Source organism: Phocoena sinus, chromosome 2 (assembly GCF_008692025.1).
Source record: "Phocoena sinus isolate mPhoSin1 chromosome 2, mPhoSin1.pri, whole genome shotgun sequence".
NCBI classification, from domain to species: Eukaryota; Metazoa; Chordata; class Mammalia; order Artiodactyla; family Phocoenidae; genus Phocoena; species Phocoena sinus.
In genome coordinates, this window is record NC_045764.1 from 79,284,513 (window position 1) to 79,310,820 (window position 26,308).

Sequence of the window (26,308 nt, forward strand, 5' to 3'; positions counted from 1 at the left end):
ACAGAGGTTTGTATGTACTTAACAAAGTGATTGCTAACGAATTTTCCTGAAACTCCGAAACAGAACAAAGTATCCTTTTTATTTTCTATACATATATTATATCACTTGTGTTTTTATATAGTGGCAGAATCTACACTTTAACATTTTATATAATAGGAATGCATAAACTCTGTCTTTTGAAGACACAGGAGAGTTTGAAACAAAATGGTAAAAGTAGGAATTGAACACAAGGGGGAAAAATTGCCAAAAGCAACATAAAAAAGAATCTATAGGATTGATTGTTAGGTTTCTCCGATTAGGAGGACAAGCGAAAAGAAGTCTAACATGGCCCCAGTATTCAAAGTTACAGATCCTTGAGATGATGAACAGCTGACAAAATTAGGTAAGGTAGTGAGGGGTGCTCTGTTTGGGGGGTAAAAGATGATTTTTTTTTTCCTCCCAAGTCTGCTGTTCCTTAGCTTTCCTCAAGGACTTTTTCAGGAGCTTTTAAATTTGTATTAATGACTTCCGAAAGTAAAATGTTAAAAATCCCCATTCCTAGATGGCAAATAGTTTGTAGATGCTTAATTTTCATGTCCTTTTTTTTTTTTAACATCAAATTCCAGTAATTTATAAACTGTGTCTCCAGAAAGCATCCCAAGGAAAGAACATTGGAATAGGAGTTAGGGGGTCAGGATCTTAATCACAGTTCAGCCGCTAATCCATGTGGCAATGGGGTTGGGTATATGGATCTCAGATTCCTTAAATACTGCATGTGGGAATACTACATGATCTTTAAGTTTCCTCTCAGCGCTAAAGTTACAAATCTCCTTAAACAACTGTAAAACATATCCGTGTCAATTCAACTTATCCTACAGTTGAGTTGCAGCCAAGCATTCGCCAGGTGAGTCATATGGTCGTTTCTCGCCAGTTCTCAAACCAAGGAAAGAACCCTACCTACATGCTTGTGACGGGCTTTAGGTTGATAGGATTTTAAGGACTACAATAATACAGGCAAGCTCCTAGGCCAGAAGGTCAGTAGGAGCTGGAAACTTCCAAAACAGGAACACCAAATGGTGCTAACTTCTACAGCCCCCGTCAGAACAAACAAAAGGCCAGGGCTGCAATGGCGCGTGAACGTCGCACCTGCTTCTCGCGGGTTACGCTTTCCCACATCCTTTTTTGCATTTTCAAGCGTGAAGCTCTTTTTTTGCTTAAGCGGAAGTGGGTCTGCTACTTCGCAGATTCGCTTGGACTGCGGGTGAGAGATAAGACCTCAGGTAACGGTAACACTCCCGCCAGGGGCGCCCAAGCAGTGGCGACCGGAGTCCGCAGGTCGACCGCAGTGGCGCGCCCGGGGCACGCTGGGAACGGGGGAGGGTGGTGCCGCGGCCCGGCCTGACCCGGAAGGGCTGGCCTGTGGTAACCCCGGCTTCCCTAGCAACCGAGCGGGCGCGCGTCCTCCCCAGCCTCTCCGGACGCCTCCCGGGATGCCCCTGCAGGTTAGCGACTACAGCTGGCAGCAGACGAGGACTGCGGTCTTCATCTCTGTGCCCCTCAGAGGCGTCAGCGTCAGGGACGCGGACGTGTTCTGCACGGAAAACTATCTGAAGGTAGGAAAGCGAGTCGTGCCAGCCGGCAGGGTGGGGGAGCCGGGGGTGTGGTCCGAAGCGGCTGCAAGGGCGCGGCTATGGACCTGCAACAGGCGCGTCCTTGCAGATAAGCATCCTAAAATTTTAGTCCTATTAAAAATAAAACAAAGCAAAACAAACAAAACAAAATACGAATCCCATACAGGTGACACCTCGTCTGTAGACAGATGTCACCAGGTCAGAGATTATTTTATCCAGGATTTCCTCATATGCCGTGCTTTTATCGTGACCTGGAATATATTTATAGAAGGAATTTAAGAAAATGATTTAGGCTTATTTCTTATCACTTATTTCTTAACGGGAGTGTCTTTCATTTGTGTAACTAAATGGACTTCCGTTTTCCCCCTTCTGAATAGGTGAACTGTCCTCCATTTTTATTTGAGGTGTTTCTCTATGCTCCCATAGACGATGAGAGCAGCAAAGCCAAGATTGGAAATGACACTATTGTTTTCACTTTACACAAAAAAGAAGCGGCCATGTGGGAGACCCTTTCTCTGTCAGGTGGTAAGTTCTTTACTAAAAGACGTTCAGCTGGTTGTGCTTTTATACTTTATACCATTTAAAATTTTCTCTTTCGAAATTTATGTTGCTATTCTAGGAAAACGAAATAGACACATAGCATGATTTAAAAGAGTTAGTGCTTCAGCTGCCTCTTAAAATAAATCACCTAATTCCTGAGTAATCGAATTACTCAAAAATTAGAGTCCGTTAATACTAGCTTTTAAAGGATGTGGGCTCCTATCTTCAGGGGATAAGGCCTCCCAATATGGCCTTTATTTAGCACTCATTTTGTATTAGGCATTAGTTCATCTGTTAATCCTCACAACAATCTATCACTTAGGTACCCCCCCTTTTTTTTTTTAAGGTGAGGCTACTGAGACACAGAAGGGTTGAGTAATTGCCAAAGGTCACACAACTAGTAAGTGGCAGACAAGAGGTGGAGTCTTAGGACTTCTCTGGTGGTGCAGTGGTCGAGAGTCCGCCTGCTGATGCAGGGGACACGAGTTCATGCCCTGGTCCGGGAAGATCCCACATGCTGCGGAGTGGCTAGGCCCGTGAGCCATGGCCACTGAGCCTGTGCGTCCAGAGCCTGTGCTCCGCAATAGGAGAGGCCACAACAGTGAGAGGCCAGCATACCACAAAAAAAAAAAAAAAAAAAAAAAAAATGGAGTCTTGGCAGTTTGACTCTAGAGCAGTGTTTCACCTACGGAACTTTTACAGAATACAGATGTCTGAATCTCACCCTAGACCAATCAAATCAGTTTCTGGGAGTGAGACTGAGACCTAGGTACTGGTAGTTTTAAAAACGCTTTTTGGGAATTATAATGTACAGTCCAAGTTGAGATCCCCCATTCTCTGTACTCTTAATCAGTATTCTTCTGCCAAGATCAGCTTTGTGGGTCAGTAATTGCCCTATACTGCTTTAGCTCTGTTATCTTCCTCCCTGATCTAGTTGTCATGTTTTCTTGTGTTTTCTATCTACTGCCTGATATTCCTCTTAGGTCTTTGGCGTTAAGTCTTGAGTTAGGACTATTGAGAAATGGGGAAATGGCAGCCATTCTTTATGTTAATGTTTTCTTGGTATCTTGCTGTGGAATTTAATTTTTTAATCCCTAGGACCAGGTGGAATTTTTCTCTAAAATGTGGTATTCAGCTCAGAAAATACTGGTTAAGGTAGGTTACCATAGCCAGCTTACTTTAGTTCTTTATTGAGCCCCAGAATAACTGAGGAGTTTTTAAAAACCAGATACCTGCTCTCCTACCCCTGCCTTCCTTTTTGATTCAGGTCTGAGATGGAGCCTGGGAATATGTCATGAAACACACCCAGGGTGTTCTGACTTCGTACCTAAGATTAAATGTAAATACTTTGATTTATTTCATCTGTTGTTGATAATCTTAATTTTGAAGTTAGATGGGACTAGAACCATCATCTGTTATAATGGCTTCTTTTAAAATAGATTGGGGGTTGAGAACTCCCCAGATGATTATGATGCCTGGCCAGGTTTGAGAACCACTGACGTGTGTGTGTGTGTGTGTGTGTGTGTGTGTGTGTGTGTGTGTGTCTTGATTTCCCCAGGTAACGTTTTGTCCACCAACTTTTTAGGCTATAAAGAAGAGTCATATCCATAAACCTGTTACTTTCCCCTGTTTCTGACATGAAACACTTTCTTCTATGTCAAATTCCCTTCTTAAACTGGTTGGCCACTTTATTCAGGAGTGGGAAGGGAATTTTCTAATCATAACCTTCCTCTCTAATTTAGATATCTGCTTTCATTGCACAGGTGCTTGAGTCTTCTCTTTCATGGTTATATGGTCAACTATTCCAAATTTTGACCATTTAAACTAAGGGTTGGCAAACTTTTTCTGTAAAGGACCAGATAATATTTTGGATTTTGTGGGCTATGTAGTCTGTGTCACAATTACTCAGCTCTGTTATTGCAGAACAAAAGCAGCCATAGACAATATGTATTTATTGATGCTGAAATTTCAATTTATTCTAATTTGTATATGTCATAAAGTAGTACTATTCTTTTGATTTTTTTCAACTATTTAAAACTGTAAAAATTATTCTTAGCTTATGTGCTGAAAGAAATCAGGGAGCAGGTTGGGTTTGACTGTAATTTGCCAGTTAGACTAATCAAAACAGTCTTAAAACTGACTTATATAACAAGTAATGAACATCGATTTTACTTCAGAAACCAGGTTTGAGATTCTTTTAGAAGTCAAACTCAGTTTCAGATGCAATTCACTGAAATTGTTTAACAATCTGTTTTTCACACCAGTCTATACTCCAAGCCTGCCTCCCTCATTATTCAAAACATACTCGCTCCATTTTTTTCTGAAGTTCCTTCTTGATCCATTTTTCGTTTCTTTTAGATATGGAGCATTTCACTTGGAAACTTGATTTTCTTTTAATTACTTCTGCCCCTGAAACTGGTCCAACTGTCTGCCACTCTGTTACTAAGCAGGTGGTTTGGGGAGAGACTTCTGAAGTAATTTCAGTCCTAATACCCAGCCAAGATCTTGGATGGGTAAAAATTCCATACTCTTTACTTATTTTTAACTGAAATTAATATTCCCTTCAACTATGAATGTAGACAACAAACAACAGTAGTGTCAATAAAAATCACAAATATGTTCATATCACAGGTACCTCTAACTTTTATATACACTACTTTGAAATTATAGTATTTATTAGACATTTTGCTATGTATTATTTAATGCATTAATAAAGAAGCACATACTTGTATATCACAAATTTATTTTTTAATATTTTGTGTTTTAATATAACTAGTTTTCTTTGTGTATTTTTTCATATATTTTAAAACGCTATGAAGGTGTGTATAAAACTACTAGTCATCCCTCCACTCCTGCCATTCTTTTTTTTTAATCAGAAACAGTGAATATATATATATATATTTTTTAACATCTTTATTGGAGTATAATTGCTTTACAATGGTGTGTTAGTTTCTGCTTTATAACAAAGTGAATCAGTTATACACATACATATGTTCCCATATCTCTTCCCTCTTGCGTCTCCCTCCCTCCCACCCTCTCTATCCCACCCCTCTAGGTGGTCACAAAGCACCGAGCTGATCTCCCTGTGCTATGCGGCTGCTTCCCACTAGCTATCTATTTTACGTTTGGTAGTGTATATATGTCCATGCCACTCTCTCACTTTGTCACAGCTTACCCTTCCCCCTCCCCATATCCTCAAGTCCATTCTCTAGTAGGTCTGTGTCTTTATTCCCATCTTGCCCCTAGGTTCTTCATGACCTTTTTTTTTTTTCTTAGATTCCATATATATGTGTTAGCATACGGAATTTGTTTTTCTCTTTCTGACTTGCTTCACTCTGTATGACAGACTCTGGGTCCATCCACCTCACTACAAATAACTCAATTTCGTTTCTTTTTATGGCTGAGTAATATTCCATTGTATATATGTGCCACATCTTCTTTATCCATTCATCTGTTGATGAACACTTAGGTTGCTTCCATGTCCTGGCTACTGTAAATAGAGCTGCAGTGAACATTTTGCTACATGTCTCTTTTTTTTTTAACATCTTTATTGGGGTATAATTGCTTTACAATGGTGTGTTAGTTTCTGCTTTATAACAAAGTGAATCAGTTATACATATACATATGTTCCCATATCTCTATCCTCTTGCATCTCCCTCCCTCCCACCCTCCCTATCCCACCCCTCCAGGCGGTCACAAAGCACCGAGCTGATATCCCTGTGCTATGCGGCTGCTTCCCACTAACTATCTACCTTACGTTTGTTAGTGTATATATGTCCATACTTCTCTCTCGCTTTGTCACAGCTCACCCTTCCCCCTCCCCATATCCTCAAGTCCGTTCTCCAGTAGGTCTGTGTGTTTATTCCTGTCTTACCCCTAGGTTCTTCACGACATTTTTTCTCCCTTAAATTCCATATATATGTGTTAACATACGGTATTTGTCTTTCTCTTTCTGACTTACTTCATTCTGTATGACAGACTCTAGGTCTATCCACCTCATTACAAATTGGTACATGTCTCTTTTTGACTTAAGGTTTTCTCAGGGTATATGCCCAGTAGTGGGATTGCTGGGTCATATGGTAGTTCTATTTGTAGTTTTTTAAGGAACCTCCATACTGTTCTCCATAGTGGCTGTATCAATTTGCATTCCCACCAACAGTGCAAGAGTGTTCCCTTTTCTCCACACCCTCTCCAGCATTTATTGTTTATAGAGTTTTTGATGATGGCCGTTCTGACTGGTGTGAGATGATATCTCATTGTAGTTTTGATTTGCATTTCTCTAATGATTAATGATGTTGAGCATTCTTTCATGTGTTCGTTGGCAATCTGTATGTCTTCTTTGGAGAAATGTCTATTTACGTCTTCTGCACATTTTTGGATCGGGTTGTTTGTTTTTTTGATATTGAGCTGCATGAGCTGCTTGTAAATTTTGGAGATTAATCCTTTGTCAGTTGCTTCATTTGCAAATATTTTCTCCCATTCTGAGGGTTGTCTTTTGGTCTTGTTTATGGTTTCCTTTGCTGTGCAAAAGCTTTGAAGTTTCATTAGGTCCCATTTGTTTATTTTTGTTTTTAGTTCCGTTTCTCTAGGAGGTGGGTCAAAAAGGATCTTGCTGTGATTGATGTCATAGAGTGTTCTGCCTATGTTTTCCTCTAAGAGTTTGATAGTGTCTGGCCTTACATTTAGGTCTTTAATCCGTTTTGAGTTTATTTTTGTGTATGGTGTTAGGGAGTGTTCTAATTTCATACTTTTACACGTACCTGTCCAGTTTTCCCAGCACCACTTATTAAAGAGGCTGCCTTTTCTCCACTGTATATTCTTGCCTCCTTTATCAAAGATAAGGTGACCATATGTGCGTGGGTTTATCTCTGGGCTTTCTATCCTGTTCCACTGATCTATATTTCTGTTTTTGTGCCAGTACCATACTGTCTTGATTACTGTAGCTTTGTAGTATAGTCTGAAGTCAGGGAGCCTGATTCCTCCAGCTCCATTTTTCGTTCTCAAGACTGCTTTGGCTATTAGGCATCTTTTGTGTTTCCATTCAAATTGTGAAATTTTTTGTTCTAGTTCTGTGAAAAATGCCAGTGGTAGTTTGATAGTGATTGCATTAAATCTGTAGATTGCTTTGGGTAGTAGAGTCATTTTCCCAAAGTTGATTCTTCCAATCCAAGAACATAGTATATCTCTCCATCTATTTGTATCATCTTTAATTTCTTTCATCAGTGTCTTATAATTTTCTGCATACAGGTCTTTTGTCTCCTTAGGTAGGTTTATTCCTAGATATTTTATTCTTTTTGTTGCAATGGTAAATGGGAGTGTTTTCTTGATTTTACTTTCAGATTTTTCATCATTAGTGTATAGGAATGCCAGAGATTTCTGTGCATTAATTTTGTATCCTGCTACTTTACCAAATTCATTGATTAGCTCTAGTAGTTTTCTGGTAGCATCTTTAGGATTCTCTATGTATAGTATGTCATCTGCAAACAGTGACAGCGCTTCTTCTTTTCCAGTTTGGATTCCTTTTTCTTCTCTGATTGCTGTGGCTAAAACTTCCAAAACTATGTTGAATAAGAGTGGTGAGAGTGGGCAACCTTGTCTTGTTCCTGATCTTAGTGGAAATGCTTTCAGTTTTTCACCATTGAGGATGTTGTTGGCTGTGCGTTTGTCATATATGGCCTTTATTATGTTGAGGAAAGTTCCCTCTATGCCTACTTTCTGGAGGGTTTTTATCATAAATGGGTGTTGAATTTTGTCGAAAGCTTTCTCTGCATCGATGGAGATGATCATATGGTTTTTCTCCTTCAGTTTGTTAATATGGTGTATCACATTGATTGATTTCTGTATTTTGAAGAATCCTTGCATTCCTGGAATAAACCCCACTTGATCATGGTGTATGATCCTTTTAATGTGCTGTTGGATTCTCTTTGCTAGTATTTTGTTGAGGATGTTTACATCTATGTTCATCAGTGATATTGGCCTGTAGTTTTCTTTTTTTGTGACATCTTTGTCTGGTTTTGGTATCACACTCCTGTCCTTCTTATCACTCCCCTACTTCACACTCTCCTACCAAGTTTCTTCTCCCCTCCTGTTTTTTTCTTCTTCAAAGTCTAGATCCCTTCCTTATCCTTCTTCCCCTAAGATAATTTACCCCCTAAGGATCACAGCCTGCAGTTTCTAAAATACTGAGTGACTGAATAAAAAATAATTGTGAATGGTAAAGTCTGTATGTAACATGTCATGTTACTTTGTAATTTTTACTAAGGCTGGCTCTGTACTCTTCATATGTATCACTATAAATCACCATTTGTATTTTTGAAGGTGATTGATTATATCAGATGGTCTCAACCCATCTTCTCTTCTAGGAGACCCCCCAGAGATGATTTATTGTGATCAGGTTTATGAGCAAATAGCTCTAGTTTCTCAACAGAGAGAGAGGAGAATAAATGTGTTCTCTTTCCTCCCATCTTGTCCCCTCTGGCTCCCTTTCCCTCTCTCCCTCCCACTCATTCTACACTCCTCTCTCTCCCTTTTGTGACCCTCTCCTCCTCTCCCTCCCCTCTCTCCATCCTCATTCCCTCTGTTATTTCCCCTCTCCATTGTTCCTCTTCTCTCTTATTCATATCCTCCCTCTCTGTCTCTCTCTCTGTCTCTCTCTCTCTCTCTCTCTCTCTCACTCTCTCGCTCTGTTTGTCTATCTCTCTCAGTGCACAAAAGCATGCATTCTTTTTCTAAATTTTATTTATTTATTTTTGGCTGCATTGGGTCTTCGTCACTGTACGTGGGCTTTCTCTAGTTGTGGGGAGCGGGGGCTTCTCTTTGTTGTTGTGCACAGGCTTCTCATTGCGGTGGCTTCTCTTGTTGCGGAGCACGGGCTCTAGGCGCGGGCTTCAGTAGTTGTGGCACATGGGCTCAGTAGTTCTGGCTCTTAGGCTCTAGAGCACAGGCTCAGTAGTTGTGGTGCACGGGCTTAGTTGCTCCCCGGCATGTGGGATCTTCCCAGACCAGGGCTCACACACATGTCCCCTGCATTGGCAGGCGGATTTAACCACTGCGCCACCAGGGAAGTCCCAAGGCATGCATTCTGTACTAATTCATTACTATTACAGTTACTTGCTTACCTTTTAGTATTAGCTTCTTGACCAGTTTAATATTGAGATATGTTTTCACTTCTCCCTGTGAGGTTGGGTCCAAAAACATCTTATCCCAGATCAGTATGTAAGCAGTTTCTCCTAAGTAAAACAAATTCATCATGATCCTAATTTATTGATATTCCTTATGTTTTAGTTGACAAAGAGATGATGCAAAGAATAAGGGAGAAATCTATCCTACAAGCACAAAAAAGCGCAAAAGAAGCTATGGAAGCAAAAGCTTCGGCAAGGCGGGAAGATCAAAAATATACACTAAATGTCATGATGAAGGTAAGTTGAAGATCCATAGGAAAGTCCTTTAATTAAAGATATAGTAATTGCAATGATAATTTGTTGCAACCACTGTGTTTCCTCACCATTTTGTTCATACGTTGGTTACAGGCCTTGCTGTGTTATGTAGGCTATCTACTACTGATGTGTATTTCTGAAAATCTGTATGAAAGTTGAGAGTATAAGGTTGAACAATAGGTTTACTTGTTTGAGGGAAAATGCTCTATTTCCAGGGGAATAAAAGTTATAAGGTTTTATGCTGTAAGTGTTTTACTTCTTTTTTAATCTTGGAATTATTGGACATGATTATTTAAAACAAGAAAAGCATAGATTTAACACTAAATATTGACCAATTAATATCTTTTAACTGTTGAGCCTTTCAAGTTAAATCTTTAATCAGCAATATATTTTTTGAGATATAATTCACATACCATACAGTTCACCCATTACAGGCTTACAATTCAATGGTTTTTAGTATATTTAGAGTTGTAAAACCATCACCACAGTCAATTTTAGAACATTTTTATCTCCCCAAAAAGAAACCCTGCACCCATTAGCAGTCACTCCCCATTCCTCCGAACCCCTAGCCCTAGACAACCAACAATCTACTTTCTATCTCTATAGGTTTACCTATTCTGACTAATTTTTACAAATAAGTTCCCATCTCAGATTCTCATTTTTGACATTTTGAAATGATTAAGGAATCTATAATAAGCATTATCTCATCAAGAGTCCTATGGACTCATGACTGTTCTTTTGCATTTGGGTCACTAGTATTGTTTTTATAATCAACAGTTCATAATTCCAAAGATTTCTCTGCTTCTTTTATCATTTTTACTTGACTTTTAAATGTCACCAATGGTTAATATACTTTTTTTTTACTTAATAATTGAACACGTGGTCATCCGTCCAAAGATTCCTGCTTTCTGTATACTTGATGAGTTCCACCTTTTCTTGATCATGTTAGCAATACTATCAAACTTTAGATCTTACGATTTTCCTGAATTTTAAAAAATAAAAGCAAAATACTATAAAATTTGTGGCAACAACAACAAAAAAAAAATTTGTGGCAACAAATAAGTATTTACTGAACTAATAAAATAGTTAAACAATGGCACACACACTGCTGCATTGGTAAACATAACAAAGCTGAACAGTTGATTGGCAGGCAGTACCACAGTGCTATACCTTGAAGTTATTCGTCTACTGACATATGAAAGCCTGACTTTGGTAGTATTGGAAAGGTGCTTTAGGGGCATTAGTGTATAAAGAATGAAGCTATAGATCACACTGAAGTGATAGAACCTATGAAAGTCTATACCCTATACTACCAACTATTCATTTTGTCTGTCTCTTTCCCTGATCAGTGTTGAGAGTTGAGACTACATTTTCTTTCATCCTTATCATAGCAGTTGCCAAGTAAATAGTAGGTGCTCAAACAGTTGAATGAATTAATGTGAATATATTGTTCGAGTACCCTGTAACCATAGTACAGTTCTATTCTGGTAGATAGATGTAGCTATTTTTACTCTGTGCAATATTAGACACCATTCAGAAAAGAGCAAAATAGAACTTTGATGTTCCATTAAGAGCAAATGAAGAGATATGACAAAAGGCAACTCCTTATTAGCTTAAACCATAAATTAGCTTAAAACTTGAATTACATATACCACAAAATAATGGGGGTTTTTTAGTAGTAACCTTTTCTTTTAAAAATTAATTAATTAATTTATTTATTTATTTTTGGCTGTGTTGGGTCTTTGTTGCTGTGCGTGGGCTTCTCCCTAGTTGCAGTGAGTGGGGGCTACCCTTTGTTGCAGTGTGCGGGCTTCTCACTGTGGTGGCTTCTCTTGTTGTGGAGCACAGGCTCCAGGTGCATGGGCTCAGTAGTTGTGGCTCATGGGCTCTAGAGCACAGGCTCAGTAGTTGTGGCTCATGGGCTTAGTTGCTCTGCGGCATGTGGGATCTTTCTGGACCAGGGCTCGAACCCGTGTTCCCTACATTGGCGGGCGGATTCTTAACCACTGCACCACCAGGGAAGCCCTAGTAGTAACCTTTTAAAAATAATTAGCAGGGCTAGTGCTAAGACTCACTGTGTCAGTTTGCTATGCTGTATAGTATAAGTCTGCTTGGGCTACCGTAACAAAATACCAAAGAGTGGATGACTTGAACAACACACATTTATTTTCTCACAGGTCTAGAGCCTAGAAGTCTCAGATCAAGGTCCATTGGGGTTGGTTTCTGGCTTGCAGGTAGCTGAGAGAGAGAAAAAAATCTCTGGTGTCTCTTCTTATTAAGAAACTAATCCTATTGTATCAGGGCCCCACCCTTATGACCTCATTTAACCTTAATTACTCCTCAGCAGCCCATTTCCAAGTGAGAGTTAAAGCTTCAACATATCTGGGGGAACACAAACATCTAGTCAATAACACTGTATAAAAACTATCCAAAATTTAGTAGCTTAAAACATTTATTTTCTCACGATTCTATATGTTGGTCAGGCTGTTCTTGTGGTCTGAGGTTGGCTTGATTGTGGCTGGAAGTTCTAGGATGGCCTCAGTCACATGTTTAGAGCCTTGCCAGGGAAAGCTGAGCCCCTCTCCATGTGGTATTTCATTCTCCAAGAGGCTAGCACAGGCTTCTTTACTTCATAGTTAGTGTTCCTGGTGGCAAGAACGGGAAAGACCTAATGCACAAGTGCTTTTAAAACCTCTGAAGTGGGAAAGCCCTAATGCACAAGCCCTTTTAAAGGCTCTGCTGTGTCACGTTTGCCAATGTCCCATTAGCCAAATGTCCCATATATCCAAGCCCAGATTAAGGGTTAGAGAAATAGACTGTACCTTTTCTAGGAAAGAAAGATTAAGTCACATTGCAAAGGGGCATGCATATAGTTATGGGAGGAACTTGTGGTCATTTTACAACTTAGTTGGAATTGAAAATGTTAGGATTTAAACAATAAAGATAATTTGATTGATCCAGCAGGAAAAGTTCTGCGATAGAGCAGTAAATCCAAGCTCTGACTCCATCTCTCTGCAGCATCCTTAGCACTGCTTTTTCTTTGTGTCTGCTTCATCCTTAGGCTGATAGGGAGATGATCCACATCTTCACATAAGCAGGGGCCAGCAGGAGACAGGCTGTCTATTCTGTTGGCTCCCTTTCAAGCCCCATAAAACAATTGCTTTAGGTATTGTGGAATGATATTTCAAATGGTAATCACTTTTACACATGTTCAAATAAATCTTTACTTCAAGTCTGTTGCTTCAAACTTGGTTTGCTGCATCCATTTCTCATTATCTTTGCTGCTGATCTATCATTCATTTAGCAGACATTTATTGAATACTGTGAAAGGTACTGAGACAGAGCTGAACAAATCAGTCTTCACTTTCTGTTTACTCATAGTATAGAGAGGGTGACAGACAAGAACAAACAAAGATTACACCATAGTATGCATAAGAAGTCATGGGCAGATAAAGAGAAAACACTGGCAAAAGGTTGGTGTCTCAGTCTGAGAGGCTGGTCAGGAAATATGAAGCAATGTTGTTTGTGCTGAATACTGGAGAATAAGCCACAGTTACCTGGGGATAAATGGGAAAATGACGTTACAGTTAGTTTGGATAAGTGCCTGACAGAGTTTGGTACAACAAGGAACATTTGTTGATCAGAAATAAAATCTTGATATTTAGAAAAATCTCCTGAAGGGAACTCTTTAGGAATTTTCAGCAAGAATCCCAAAATAATTGGGTTTGTGTTTTGGAAAGCTCATTCTGGGGAGTGAGTTTGAGAGGTTGCAGGGTGGAGGCAGAGCTTTTGTATTCTTAAGACGAAAGGATTTTGAACATATTTATATGTTGAAGAAAGAAGCCAGTAAAGAGTGAGAGATTGATAATACAACTAAGAGAGAGGATTGATGATGAAGCAGTTTTTTTTTGGTGGTGGAATGAAGGTTGGAACAGGTGAAAAAATTAAATCTTAGGTAATAGGGGATATTTTATCTTTTGACCCTAAAGGGCAGGAGTAAAGAATAACTAAGCATTTGGAAAATTGTTAGAGACACAGATAGTTAAAGTAACCCTTTGTTTCCTTGGTGAAGGTAGCAAGGTCATCTACCAGACCGTGAAGAATTGAGGGGGCGTAGGAGTGATTAATGAAAGGTTGGAATATTCATGGCAGACCAATCTGAAACATGCTTTTTTCCCCCTCTTTATTTTGGACTGCTATTGCCTACTTTTCCTGTTTTCTTCACTCTTTTGTTTTGTAGGTTGCCTTCTTCTATTTTGAATATTTTGGTTTTATTTTGTTTTATTTTCTACTTTAGGGGACCCCATTTCCCACTAATTTTTAAACTAAACAGGTCAAATTTGAAGTGCTTTCTTCTGCTATTGTTTTCTTAAAGTTGAAGCTCAGAAACTTTAACTGTGAAACAACTTTGCCTGATCATGCAGATGAGGTATGAGTTGCTTTCTAGAGTTGTCTAGATTATACTATAGGGCCTTTAAAAAGCCCTTATCAGTGAAACCACATGCCCTGTTTATTAGAAGCATGTATAACTAAGGGATAGAAAGGCCACAAGTAACTACTTGCTCATTTTTTATTCTATGCAATTGTAAATGTGATTGTTTTGTTTATTTATTTATTTATTTGGCCTCATGGCTTATGGGATCTCAGTTCCCTGGCCAGGGATTGACCGGGGTCACAGGAGTGAAAGTCCGGAATCCTAACCACTAGGCCCCCAGGGAACTCCTGTAAATGTGATTGTTTTTTTAATTTCTCTTTCTGATAGTTCATTGTTAATGTGTACAAATGCAACAGATTTCTGTATGTTAAATTTATATTATCCAACTTTACTGAATTCATGTATTCTAATAGTTTTTTGCTGGCATCTTTAGGGTTTTCAATAGATAGTATCATGCCATCTGCAAACACTAACGGTTTTACTTCTTCCTTTCCAGTGTGGCTTCATTTTATTTCTTTTTCTTGTCTGGTTGCTATGGCTAGGACTTTCCATACTATGCTGAATAAAAGTGGCAATCTGTTTGCTATGGCTAGGAATTTCCATACTATGCTGAATAACAGTGGCAAGAGTGGGCATCCTTGTCTTGTCCTAATCTTAGAGGAAATGGTTTCAGCTTTTTACCATTGAGAATGATGCTGTCTCTAGGTTTGTCATATATGGCCTTTATTATGTTGAGGTATGTTTGCTCTACACCCACTTTGTGGACAGTTTTTTTTTTTTACATCTTTATTGGAGTATAATTGCTTTACAGTGTTGTGTAGTTTCTGCTGTATAACAAAGTGAATCAGCTATACATATACATACAGCCCCATATCCCCTCCCTCTTGCGTCTCCCTCCCACCCTCCCATAAAGCACTGAGCTGATCTCCCTGTGCTATGAGGCTGCTTCCCACTAGCTATCTGTTATACATTTGTTAGTGTATATGTGTAAATGCCACTCTCTCACTTCATCCTAGCTTACCCTTCCCCCTCCTGTGTCCTCAAGTGCATTCTCTACGTCTGCGTCTTTATTCCTGCCTGCCCCTAGGTTCTTCAGAACCTTCTATTTTTTTTTTTAGATTCCATATATATATGTTAGCATATGGTATTTGTTTTTCTCTTTCTGACTTACTTCACTCTATAGGACAGACTCTAGGTCCATCCATCTCATTACACATAACTAAATTTCATTTCTTTTTGGGACTGAATAATATTCCATTGTGTATATGTGCCACATCTTCTTTATCCATTCATCTGTTGATGGACACTTAGGCTGCCTCCATGTCCTAGCTATTGTAAATAGTGCTGCAATGAACATTGTGGTATGTGACTCTCTCTTTTTTTTTTTTATTGCGGTACGCAGGCCTCTCACTGTTGTGGCCTCTCCCGTTGCGGAGCACAGGCTCCAGACGCGCAGGCTCAGCGGCCATGGCTCACGGGCCCAGCCGCTCCGCGGCATGCGGGATCCTCCCAGACCGGGGCACGAACTCGCGTCCCCTGCATCGGGAGGCGGACTCTCAACCACTGTGCCACCAGGGGAGCCCCCGTGACTCTTTTTGAATTATGGTTTTCTCTGGGAATATGCCCAGTAGTGGGATTGCTGGGTCATACGGTAGTTCTATTTGTAGTTTTTTAAGAAACCTTCAAACTGTTCTCCATAGTGGCTGTATCAATTTACATTCCCACCAACAGTGCAAGAGAGTTCCCTTTTCTCCACACTCTCTCCAGCATTTATTGTTTGTAGATTTTTTGATGATGGCCATTCTGACTAGTGTGAGGAGCTACCTCATTGTTGTTCTGATTTGCATTCCTCTAATGATTAGTGATGTTGAGCATCCTTTCATGAGTTTGTTGGCAATCTGTATATCTTCTTTGGAGAAATGTCTATTTAGGTCTTTTGCCCGTTTTTGGATTGGGTTGTTTGTTTTTTTGTTATTGAGCTGCATGAGCTGCTTGTAAATTTTGGGGATTACTCCTTTGTCAGTTGCTTCATTTGCAAATATTTTCTCCCATTCTGAGGGTTGTCTTTTGGTCTTGTTTATGGTTTCCTTTGCTGTGCAAAAGCTTTTAAGTTTCATTAAGTCCCATTTGTTTATTTTTGTTTTTAGTTCCATTTCTCTAGGAAGTGGGTCAAAAAAGATCTTGCTGTGATTTATGTCTTAGAGTGTTCTTCCTATGTTTTCCTGTAAGAGTTTTATAGTGTCTGGCCTTACATTTAGGTCTTTAATCCATTTTGAGTTTACTTTTGTGTATGGTATTAGGGAGTGTTCTAATTTCACTCTTTTACATGTAGCTGTCCAGTTTTCTCAGCACCACTTATTGAAGAGGCTGTCTTTTCTGCATTGTATATTCTTACCTCTTTATCAAAGATAGGGTGACCATATGTTCATGGGTTTATCTCTGGGTTTTCTATCCTCTTCCATTGATCTATATATCTTTTTTTGTGCCAGTACCATACTGTCTTGATGACTGTAGCTTTGTAGTATAGTCTGAAGTCAGGGAGCCTGATTCCTCCAGCTCTGTTTTTCTTTCTCAAGATTGCTTTGGCTATTCGGAGTCTTTTGTGTTTCCATACAAATTGTGAAATTTTTTGCTCTACTTCTGTGAAAAATGCCATTGCTACTTTGATAGGGATTGTATTGAATACGTAGATTGCTTTGGGTAGTATAGTCATTTTGACAATGTTGATTCTTCCAATCCAAGGACATGGTATATCTCTCCATCTATTTGTATCATCTTTAATTTCTTTCATTAGTGTCTTATAATATTCTGCATACAGGTCTTTTGTCTCCTTAGGTAGGTTTATTCCTAGGTATTTTATCCTTTTTGTTGCAGTTGTAAATGGGAGTGTTTCCTTAATTTCTCTTTCAGATTTTTCATCATTAGTGTATAGGAATACAAGAGATTTCTGTGTGTTAATTTTGTATCCTGCTACTTTAACAAATTCATTGATGAGCTCTAGTAGTTTTCTGGTAGCATCTTTAGGATTCTTTATATATAGTATCATGTCCTCTGCAAAGAGTGACAGTTTTACTTCTTCTTTTCCGATTTGTATTTCTTTTTCTTCTCTGATTGCTGTGGCTAAAATGTCCAAAACTATGTTGAATAATAGTGGTGAGAATGGGCAACCTTGTCTTGTTCCTGATCTTAGGGGAAATGGTTTCAGTTTTTCACCATTGAGAATGATGTTGGCTCTGGGTTTGTCATACATGACCTTTATTATGTTGAGGTAAGTTCCCTCTATGCCTACTTTCTGGAGGGTTTTTATCATAACTGGGTGTTGAATTTTGTTGAAAGCTTTTTCTGCATCTATTGAGGTGATCATATGGTTTTTATCCAATTTGTTAATATGGTGTATCATATTGATTGATTTGCGTATATTGAAGAATTCTTGCATTCCCGGGATAAACACCACTTGATCATGGTTTATGATCCTTTTCATGTGCTGTTGGTACTCTTTGGTAGTATTTTGTTGAGGATTTTTGCATCTATGCTCATCAGTGATGTTGGCCTTTAGTTTTTGTTTTTTTGTGACATCTTTGGTTTTGGTATCAGGGTGATGGTGGCCTTGTAGAATGAGCTTGGGAGTGTTCCTCCCTCTGCTATATTTTGGAAGAGTTTGAGGATAGGTGTTAGCTCTTCTCTAAATGTTTGATAGAATTCACCTGTGAAGCCATCTGGTCCTGGGCTTTTGTTTGTTGGAAGAGTTTTAATCACAGTTTCAATTTCAGTGCTTGTGATTGGTCTGTTTTTATTTTCTATTTCTTCCTGGTTCAGTCTCAGAAGGTTGTGCTTTTCTAAGAATTTGTTGTCCATTTCTTCCAGGTTGTCCATTTTATTGGCATATAGTTGCTTGTAGTAATCTTTTATGATCCTTTGTCTTTCTGGAGTGTCAGTTGTTAGTTCTCTATTTCATTTCTAATTCTATTGATTTGAGTCTTCTCCCTTTTTTTCTTGATGAGTCTGGCTAATGGTTTATCAGTTTTGTTTATCTTCTCAAAGAACCAGCTTTTAGTTTTTTTTTTTTTTTTTAACATCTTTATTGGGGTATAATTGCTTTACAATAGTGTGTTAGTTTCTGATTTATAACAAAGTGAATCAGCTGTACATATACATGTGCTCCCATGTGTCTTCCCTCTTGCGTCTCCCTCCCTCCCACTCTCCCCCTCCCACCCCTCCAGGCTGTCCCAAAGCCCCGAGCTAATATCTCTGTGCCTTGCGGCTGCTTCCCCCCAGCTATCTACCTTACTACGTTTGTTAGTGTGTATATGTCCATGACTCTCTCTCGCCCTGTCAAAACTCACCCTTCCCCCTCCCCATATCCTCAAGTCCGTTCTCCAGTAGGTCTGCGCCTCTATTCCTGTCTTATCCCTAGGTTCTTCATGACATTTTTTCCCCTTAAATTCCATATATATGTGTTAGTATACGGTATTTGTCTTTGTCTTTCTGACTTACTTCACTCTGTATGACAGACTCTAGGTCTATCCATCTCATTACAAATAACTCAATTTCATTTCTTTTTAAGGCTGAGTAATATTCCATTGTGTATATGTGCCACATCTTCTTTATCCATTCGTCCGATGATGGGCGCTTAGGTTCTTTCCATCTCCGGGCTATTGTAAATAGAGCTGCAATGAACATTTTGGTACATGACTCTTTTTGAATTTTGGTTTTCTCAGGGTATATGCCCAGTAGTGGGATTGCTGGGTCATATGGTAATTCTATTTGTAGTTTTTTAAGGAACCTCCATACTGTTCTCCATAGTGGCTGAACCAATTCACATTCCCACCAGCAGTGCAAGAGTGTCCCCTTTTCTCCACACCCTCTCCAGCATTTATTGTTTCTAGATTTTTTGATGATATGGCCATTCTGACTGGTGTGAGATGATATCTCATTGTAGTTTTGATTTGCATTTCTCTAATGATTAATGATGTTGAGCATTCTTTCATGTGCTTGTTGGCATTCTGTATATCTTCTTTGGAGAAATGTCTGTTTAGGTCTTCTGCCCATTTTTGGATGGGGTTGTTTGTTTTTTTGTTATTGAGCTGCATGAGCTGCTTGTAAATTTTGGAGATTAATCCTTTGTCAGTTGCTTCATTTGCAAATGTTTTCTCCCATTCTGAGGGTAGTCTTTTGGTCTTGATTATGGTTTCCTTTGCTGTGCAAAAGCTTTGAAGTTTCATTAGGTCCCATTTGTTTATTTTTGTTTTTATTTCCATTACTCTAGGAGGTGGGTCAGAAAGGATCTTGCTGTGATTTATGTCATAGAGTGTTCTTCCTATGTTTTCCTCTAAGAGTTTGATAGTTTCTGGCCTTACATTTAGGTCTTTAATCCATTTTGAGCTTATTTTTGTGTATGGTGTTAGGGAGTGATCTAATTTCATACTTTTACATGTACCTGTCCAGTTTTCCCAGCACCATTTATTGAAGAGGCTGTCCTTTCTCCACTGTACATTCCTGCCTCCTTTATCAAAGATAAGGTGTCCATATGTGCGTGGGTTTATCTCTGGGCTTTCTATCCTGTTCCACTGATCTATATTTCTGTTTTTGTGCCAGTACCATACTGTCTTGATTACTGTTGCTTTGTAGTATAGTCTGAAGTCAGGGAGCCTGATTCCTCCAGCTCCTTTTTTCGTTCTCAAGATTGCTTTGGCTATTCGGGGTCTTTTGTGTTTCCATACAAATTGTGAAATTTTTTGTTCTAGTTCTGTGAAAAATGCCAGTGGTAGTTTGATAGGGATTGCATTGAATCTGTAGATTGCTTTGGGTAGTAGAGTCATTTTCACAATGTTGATTCTTCCCATCCAAGAACATGGTATATCTCTCCATCTATTTGTATCATGTTTAATTTCTTTCATCAGTGTCTTATAATTTTCTGCATACAGGTCTTTCGTATCCTTAGGTAGGTTTATTCCTAGATATTTTATTCTTTTTGTTGCAATGGTAAATGGGAGTGTTTTCTTGATTTCACTTTCAGATTTTTCATCATTAGTATATAGGAATGCCAGAGATTTCTGTGCATTAATTTTGTATCCTGCTACTTTACCAAATTCATTGATTAGCTCTAGTAGTTTTCTGGTAGCATCTTTAGGATTCTCTATGTATAGTATCATGTCATCTGCAAACAGTGACAGCTTTACTTCTTCTTTTCCGATGTGGATTCCTTTTATTTCCTTTTCTTCTCTGATTGCTGTGGCTAAAACTTCCAAAACTATGTTGAATAAGAGTGGTGAGAGTGGGCAACCTTGTCTTGTTCCTGATCTTAGTGGAAATGCTTTCAGTTTTTCACCATTGAGGATGATGTTTGCTGTGGGCTTGTCATATATGGCCTTTATTATGTTGAGGAAAGTTCCCTCTATGCCTACTTTCTGGAGGGTTTTTATCATAAATGGGTGTTGAATTTTGTCGAAAGCTTTCTCTGCATCTATTGAGATGATCATATGGTTTTTCTCCTTCAATTTGTTAATATGGTTTATCACATTGATAGATTTGCATATATTGAAGAATCCTTGCATTCCTGGAATAAACCCCACTTGATCATGGTGTATGATCCTTTTAATGTGCTGTTGGATTCTGTTTGCTAGTATTTTGTTGAGGATGTTTACATCTATGTTCATCAGTGATATTGGCCTGTAGTTTTCTTTCTTTGTGACATCCTTGTCTGGTTTTGGTATCAAGGTGATGGTGGCCTCGTAGAAGGAATTTGGGAGTGTTCCTCCCTCTGCTATTTTTGGAAGAGTTTGAGAAGGATAGGTGTTAGCTCTTCTCTAAACGTTTGATAGAATTCACCTGTGAAGCCATCTTGTCCTGGGCTTTTGTTTGTTGGAAGATTTTTAATCACAGTTTCAATTTCAGTGCTTGTGATTGGTCTGTTCATATTTTCTATTTCTTCCTGATTCAGTCTTGGCAGGTTGTGCATTTCTAAGAATTTGTTCATTTCTTCCAGATTGTCCATTTTATTGGCATAGAGTTGCTTGTAGTAATCTCTCATGATTTTTTTTATTTCTGCAGTGTCAGTTGTTATTTCTCCTTTCTCATTTCTAATTCTATTGATTTGAGTCTTCTCCCTTTTTTTCTTGATGAGTCTGGCTAGTGGTTTATCTCTTTTGTTTATCTTCTCAAAGAACCAGCTTTTAGTTTTATTGATCTTTGCTATCGTTTCCTTCATTTCTTTTTCATTTATTTCTGATCTGAGTTTTATGATTTCTTTCCTTCTGCTAGCTTTGGGGCTTTTTTGTTCTTCTTTCTCTAATTGCTTGAGGTGCAAGGTTAGGTTGTTTATTCGAGATGTTTCCTGCTTCTTAAGGTGGGCTTGTATTGCTATAAACTTCCCCCTTAGAACTGCTTTTGCTGCATCCCATAGGTTTTGGGTCGTTGTGTCTCCATTGTCATTTGTTTCTAGGTATTTTTTTATTTCCTCTTTGATTTCTTCAGTGATCACTTCATTATTAAGTAGTGTATTGTTTAGCCTCCATGTGTTTGTATATTTTACAGATCTTTTCCTGTAATTGATATCTAGTCTCATGGCGTTGTGGTCAGAAAAGATACTTGATACAATTTCAATTTTCTTAAATTTACCAAGGCTTGATTTGTGACCCAAGATATGATCTATCCTGGAGAATGTTCCATGAGCACTTGAGAAAAATGTGTATTCTGTTGTTTTTGGATGGAGTGTCCTATAAATATCAATTAAGTCCATCTCGTTTAATGTATCATTTAAAGCTTGTGTTTCCTTATTTATTTTCATTTTGGATGATCTGTCCATGGGTGAAAGTGGGGTGTTAAAGTCCCCTACTATGAATGTGTTACTGTCAATTTCCCCTTTTATGGCTGTTAGTATTTGCCTTACGTATTGAGGTGCTCCTATGTTGGGTGCATAAATATTTACAATTGTTATATCTTCTTCTTGGATCGATCCCTTGATCATTATGTAGTGTCCTTCTTTATCCCTTTTAATAGTCCTTATTTTAAAGTCTATTTTGTCTGATATGAGAATTGCTACTCCAGCTTTCTTTTGGTTTCCATTTGCATGGAATATCTTTTTCCATCCCCTTACTTTCAGTCTGTATGTGTCTCTAGGTCTGAGGTGGGTCTCTTGTAGAGAGCATATATAAGGGTCTTGTTTTTGTATCCATTCAGCCAATCTGTGTCTTTTCGTGGGAGCATTTAGTCCATTTACATTTAAGGTAATTATCGATATGTATGTTCCTATTCCCATTTTCTATATTGTTTTGGGTTCGTTATTATAGGTCGTTTCCTTCTTTTGCATTTCTTATCTAGAGAAGTTCCTTTAGCATTTGTTGTAAAGCTGGTTTGGTGGTGCTGAACTCTCTCAGCTTTTGCTTGTCTGTAAAGGTTTTAATTTCTCCATCAAATCTGAATGAGATCCTTGCTGGGTAGAGTAGTCTTGGTTGCAGGTTTTTCTCCTTCATCACTTTCAGTATGTCCTGCCACTCCCTTCTGGCTTGTAGGGTTTCTGCTGAGAGATCAGCTGTTAACCTTATGGGGATTCCCTTGTGTGTTATTTGTTGTTTTTCCCTTGCTGCTTTTAATATGCTTTCTTTGTATTTAATTTTTGATAGTTTGATTAATATGTGTCTTGGCGTATTTCTCCTTGTATTTATCCTGTATGGGACTCTCTGTGCTTCCTGGACTTGATTAACTATTTCCTTTCCCATATTAGGGAAGTTTTCAACTATAATCTCTTCAAATATTTTCTCAGTCCCTTTCTTTTTTTCTTCTTCTTCTGGAACCCCTATAATTCGAATGTTGGTGCGTTTAATGTTGTCCCAGAGCTCTCTGAGACTGTCCTCAGTTCTTTTCATTCTTTTTTCTTTATTCTGCTCTGCAGTAGTTATTTCCACTACTTTATCTTCCAGGTCACTTATCCGTTCTTCTGCCTCAGTTATTCTGCTATTGATCCTATCTAGAGTACTTTTAATTTCATTTATTGCGTTGTTCATCGTTGCTTGTTTCATCTTTAGTTCTTGTAGGTCCTTGTTAACTGTTTCTTGCATTTTGTCCATTCTACTTCCAAGATTTCGGATCATCCTTACTATCATTATTCTGAATTCTTTTTCAGGTAGATTGCCTATTTCCTCTTCATTTATTAGGTCCGGTGGGTTTTTATCTTGCTCCTTCATCTGCTGTGTGTTTTTCTGTCTTCTCATTTTGCTTATCTTACTGTGTTTGGGGTCTCCTTTTTGCAGGCTGCACGTTCGTAGTTCCCGTTGTTTTTGATGTCTGTCTCCAGTGGCTCAGGTTGTTTCAGTGGGTTGTGTAGGCTTCCTGGTGGAGGGGACTAGTGCCTGTGTTGTGCTGGATGAGGCTGGATCTTGTCTCTCTAGTGGGCAGGTTCACGTCTGGTGGTGTGTTTTGGGGTGTCTGTGGCCTTGTTATGATTTTCGGCAGCCTCTCTGCTAATGGGTGGGGTTGTGTTCCTGTTTTGCTAGTTGTTTGGCATAGGTTGTCCAGCACTGTGGCTTGCTGGTCATTGAGTGAAGCTGGGTGCTGGTGTTAAGATGGAGGTCTCTGGGAGATTTCCACCGTTTAATATTATGTGGAGCTGGGAGGTCTCTTGTTGATCAGTGTCCTGAAGTTGGCTCTCCTACCTCAGAGGCAGAGCCCTGCCTCCTGGGCTGGAGCACCAAGAGCCTTTCATCCACACGGCTCAGAATAAAAGTGAGGAAAAGTAGAGAGAATTATTAGAAGTATGAGGAAAGAAAGAAGGAAAGGAGGAAAGGAAGGAAGGAAGAAAGAAGCAAAGAAGGAAAGAAAGGAGGGAGGGAGGGAGGAAGGAAGGAAGGGAGGAGGGAAAGAAGGAGAAAATGTAGAGAGAATTAGTAGAAGTATGAGGAAAGAAAGAAGGAAAGGAGGAAAGGAAGGAAGGAAGAAAGAAGCAAAGAAGGAAAGAAAGGGAGGGAGGGGGGAAGGAAGGAAGGAAGGAGGGAAAGAAGGAGAAAATGTAGAGAGAATTAGTAGAAGTTTGAGGAAAGAAAGAAGGAAAGGGGGAAAGGAAGGAAGGAAGAAAGAAGCAAAGAAGGAAAGAAAGGAGGGAGGGAGGGAGGGAGGAAGGGAGGAAGGAAGGAGGGAAAGAAGGAAAAAAGACAGAAAGAAAGAAGATACAGTAAAAATAAAATAAAGTATAATATAGTTATTGTACTAAAAAATATTTAGAAAGAAAAAAAAAAAAAAGAACAGATAGAACCCTAGGACAAATGTTGGAAACAAAGCTATACAGAGAAAATCTTACACAGAAGCATACACATATGTGTTCACAAAGAGAGGCAAAGGGGGAAAAATCATAAATCCTGCTCCCAGAGACCACCTCCTCAACCTGGGGTGATTCGCTGTCTAAAGGAGGGAAGGAAGGAAGGAAAGAAAGAAAGAACGAAGGTAAAGTACAATAAAGTTATTACAATTAAAATTAATTATTAAGAAAAAAAAATTTTTTTTTTTTTTTTTAAAAAAAACCATGGACGGATAGAGCCCTAGGACAAATGTTGGAAGCAAAGCTATACAGAGAAAATCTTACACAGAAGCATACACATACACGTTCACAAAGAGAGGCAAAGGGGGAGAAATCATAAATCCTGCTCCCAGAGACCACCTCCTCAACCTGGGGTGATTCACTGTCTAAAGGAGGGAAGGAAGGAAGGAAAGAAAGAAAGAACGAAGGTAAAGTACAATAAAGTTATTACAATTAAAATTAATTATTAAGAAAAAAAAATTTTTTTTTTTTAAAAAAAAACCATGGACGGATAGAGCCCTAGGACAAATGTTAGAAGCAAAGCTATACAGAGAAAATCTTACACAGAAGCATACACATACACGTTCACAAAGAGAGGCAAAGGGGGAAAAATCATAAATCCTGCTCCCAGAGACCACCTCCTCAATTTGGGGTGATTTGTTGTCTAAAGGAGGGAAGGAAGGAAGGAAAGAAAGAAAGAAAGAACGAAGGTAAAGTACAATAAAGTTATTACAATTAAAATTAATTATTAAGAAAAAATAAATTTTTTTTTTTTAAAAAAAAACCATGGACGGATAGAGCCCTAGGACAAATGTTAGAAGCAAAGCTATACAGAGAAAATCTTACACAGAAGCATACACATACATGTTCACAAAGAGAGGCAAAGGGGGAAAAATCATAAATCCTGCTCCCAGAGACCACCTCCTCAATTTGGGGTGATTTGTTGTCTAAAGGAGGGAAGGAAGGAAGGAAAGAAAGAAAGAAAGAACGAAGGTAAAGTACAATAAAGTTATTACAATTAAAATTAATTATTAAGAAAAAAAAATTTTTTTTAAAAAAAACCATGGACGGATAGAGCCCTAGGACAACTGTTGGAAGCAAAGCTATACAGAGAAAATCTTACACAGAAGCATACACATACACGTTCACAAAGAGAGGCAAAGGGGGAAAAATCATAAATCCTGCTCCCAGAGACCACCCCCTCAACCTGGGGTGATTCGCTGTCTAAAGGAGGGAAGGAGGGAAGGAAAGAAAGAAAGAAAGAACGAAGGTAAAGTTCAATAAAGTTATTACAATTAAAATTAATTATTAAAAAAAAAATTTTTTTTTTTTTTTAAAAAAAAAAAACCATGGACGGATAGAGCCCTAGGACAAATGGTGGAAGCAAGAGTATACAGACAAGATCTCACACAGAAGCATACACGCACACATTCACAAAAAGAGGAAAAGGGAAAAAAATCACAGATCTCGCTCCTAAATTCCCCCTCTTCAATTTGGGATCACTCCCTGTCTATTCAGGTATTCCACAATGCAGGGCACTTCAAGTTGATTGTGGAGCTTCAATCCGCCGCCTCCGCGGCTGCCGGGAGAGACCTCCCCCTCTCCTCCCTGCTCTCACAGCTCACAGGAGCTCAGCTTTGTACCCGGCCCTGCCCCTGCGCGCAGATCGCTGGAGGGCGTCTGTTTTTTTGCTCAGACAGGACGGGGTTAAAGGAGCCGCTGATTCGGGAGCTCCGGCTCACTCAGGCCGGGGGTTGGGGGATGGGGGAAGGCGGGGCACTGCGTGCGGGGCGGGCCTGCGGCGGCAGAGGCGGCGTGACGCTGCGGCAGAGGCCGGCGTGACGCTGCACCAGCCTGAGACCCGCCGTGCGTACTCCCGGGGAAGTTGTCCCTGGATCCCGGGAACCTGGCAGTGGCGGCCTGCACAGGCTCCGCGGAAGAGGGGCGCGGAGAGTGACCTGCGCTCGCACACAGCCCCCCTGGTGGCGGCAGCAGCAGC

At 39.3% G+C, this 26,308-nt stretch overlaps 1 protein-coding gene across 3 annotated transcripts in view; it reads left to right on the plus strand.

Moving 5' to 3' along the window:
• Positions 1-1,342: 1,342 nt before the first annotated feature.
• DNAAF4 (dynein axonemal assembly factor 4) overlaps positions 1,343-26,308 on the plus strand; it is an 86,849-nt gene continuing 61,883 nt past the window's right edge. For 2 of the 3 annotated variants that reach the window (XM_032624053.1, XM_032624055.1), the window contains exons 1-3: positions 1,343-1,592; positions 1,988-2,135; positions 9,435-9,568. In XM_032624053.1, coding sequence (XP_032479944.1) covers positions 1,470-1,592; positions 1,988-2,135; positions 9,435-9,568 — 405 coding nt within the window. In that variant the 5' untranslated portion in view covers positions 1,343-1,469. The remainder of the gene's footprint in view (positions 1,593-1,987; positions 2,136-9,434; positions 9,569-26,308) is intronic. The other variant, XM_032624054.1, reaches the window with a different exon arrangement.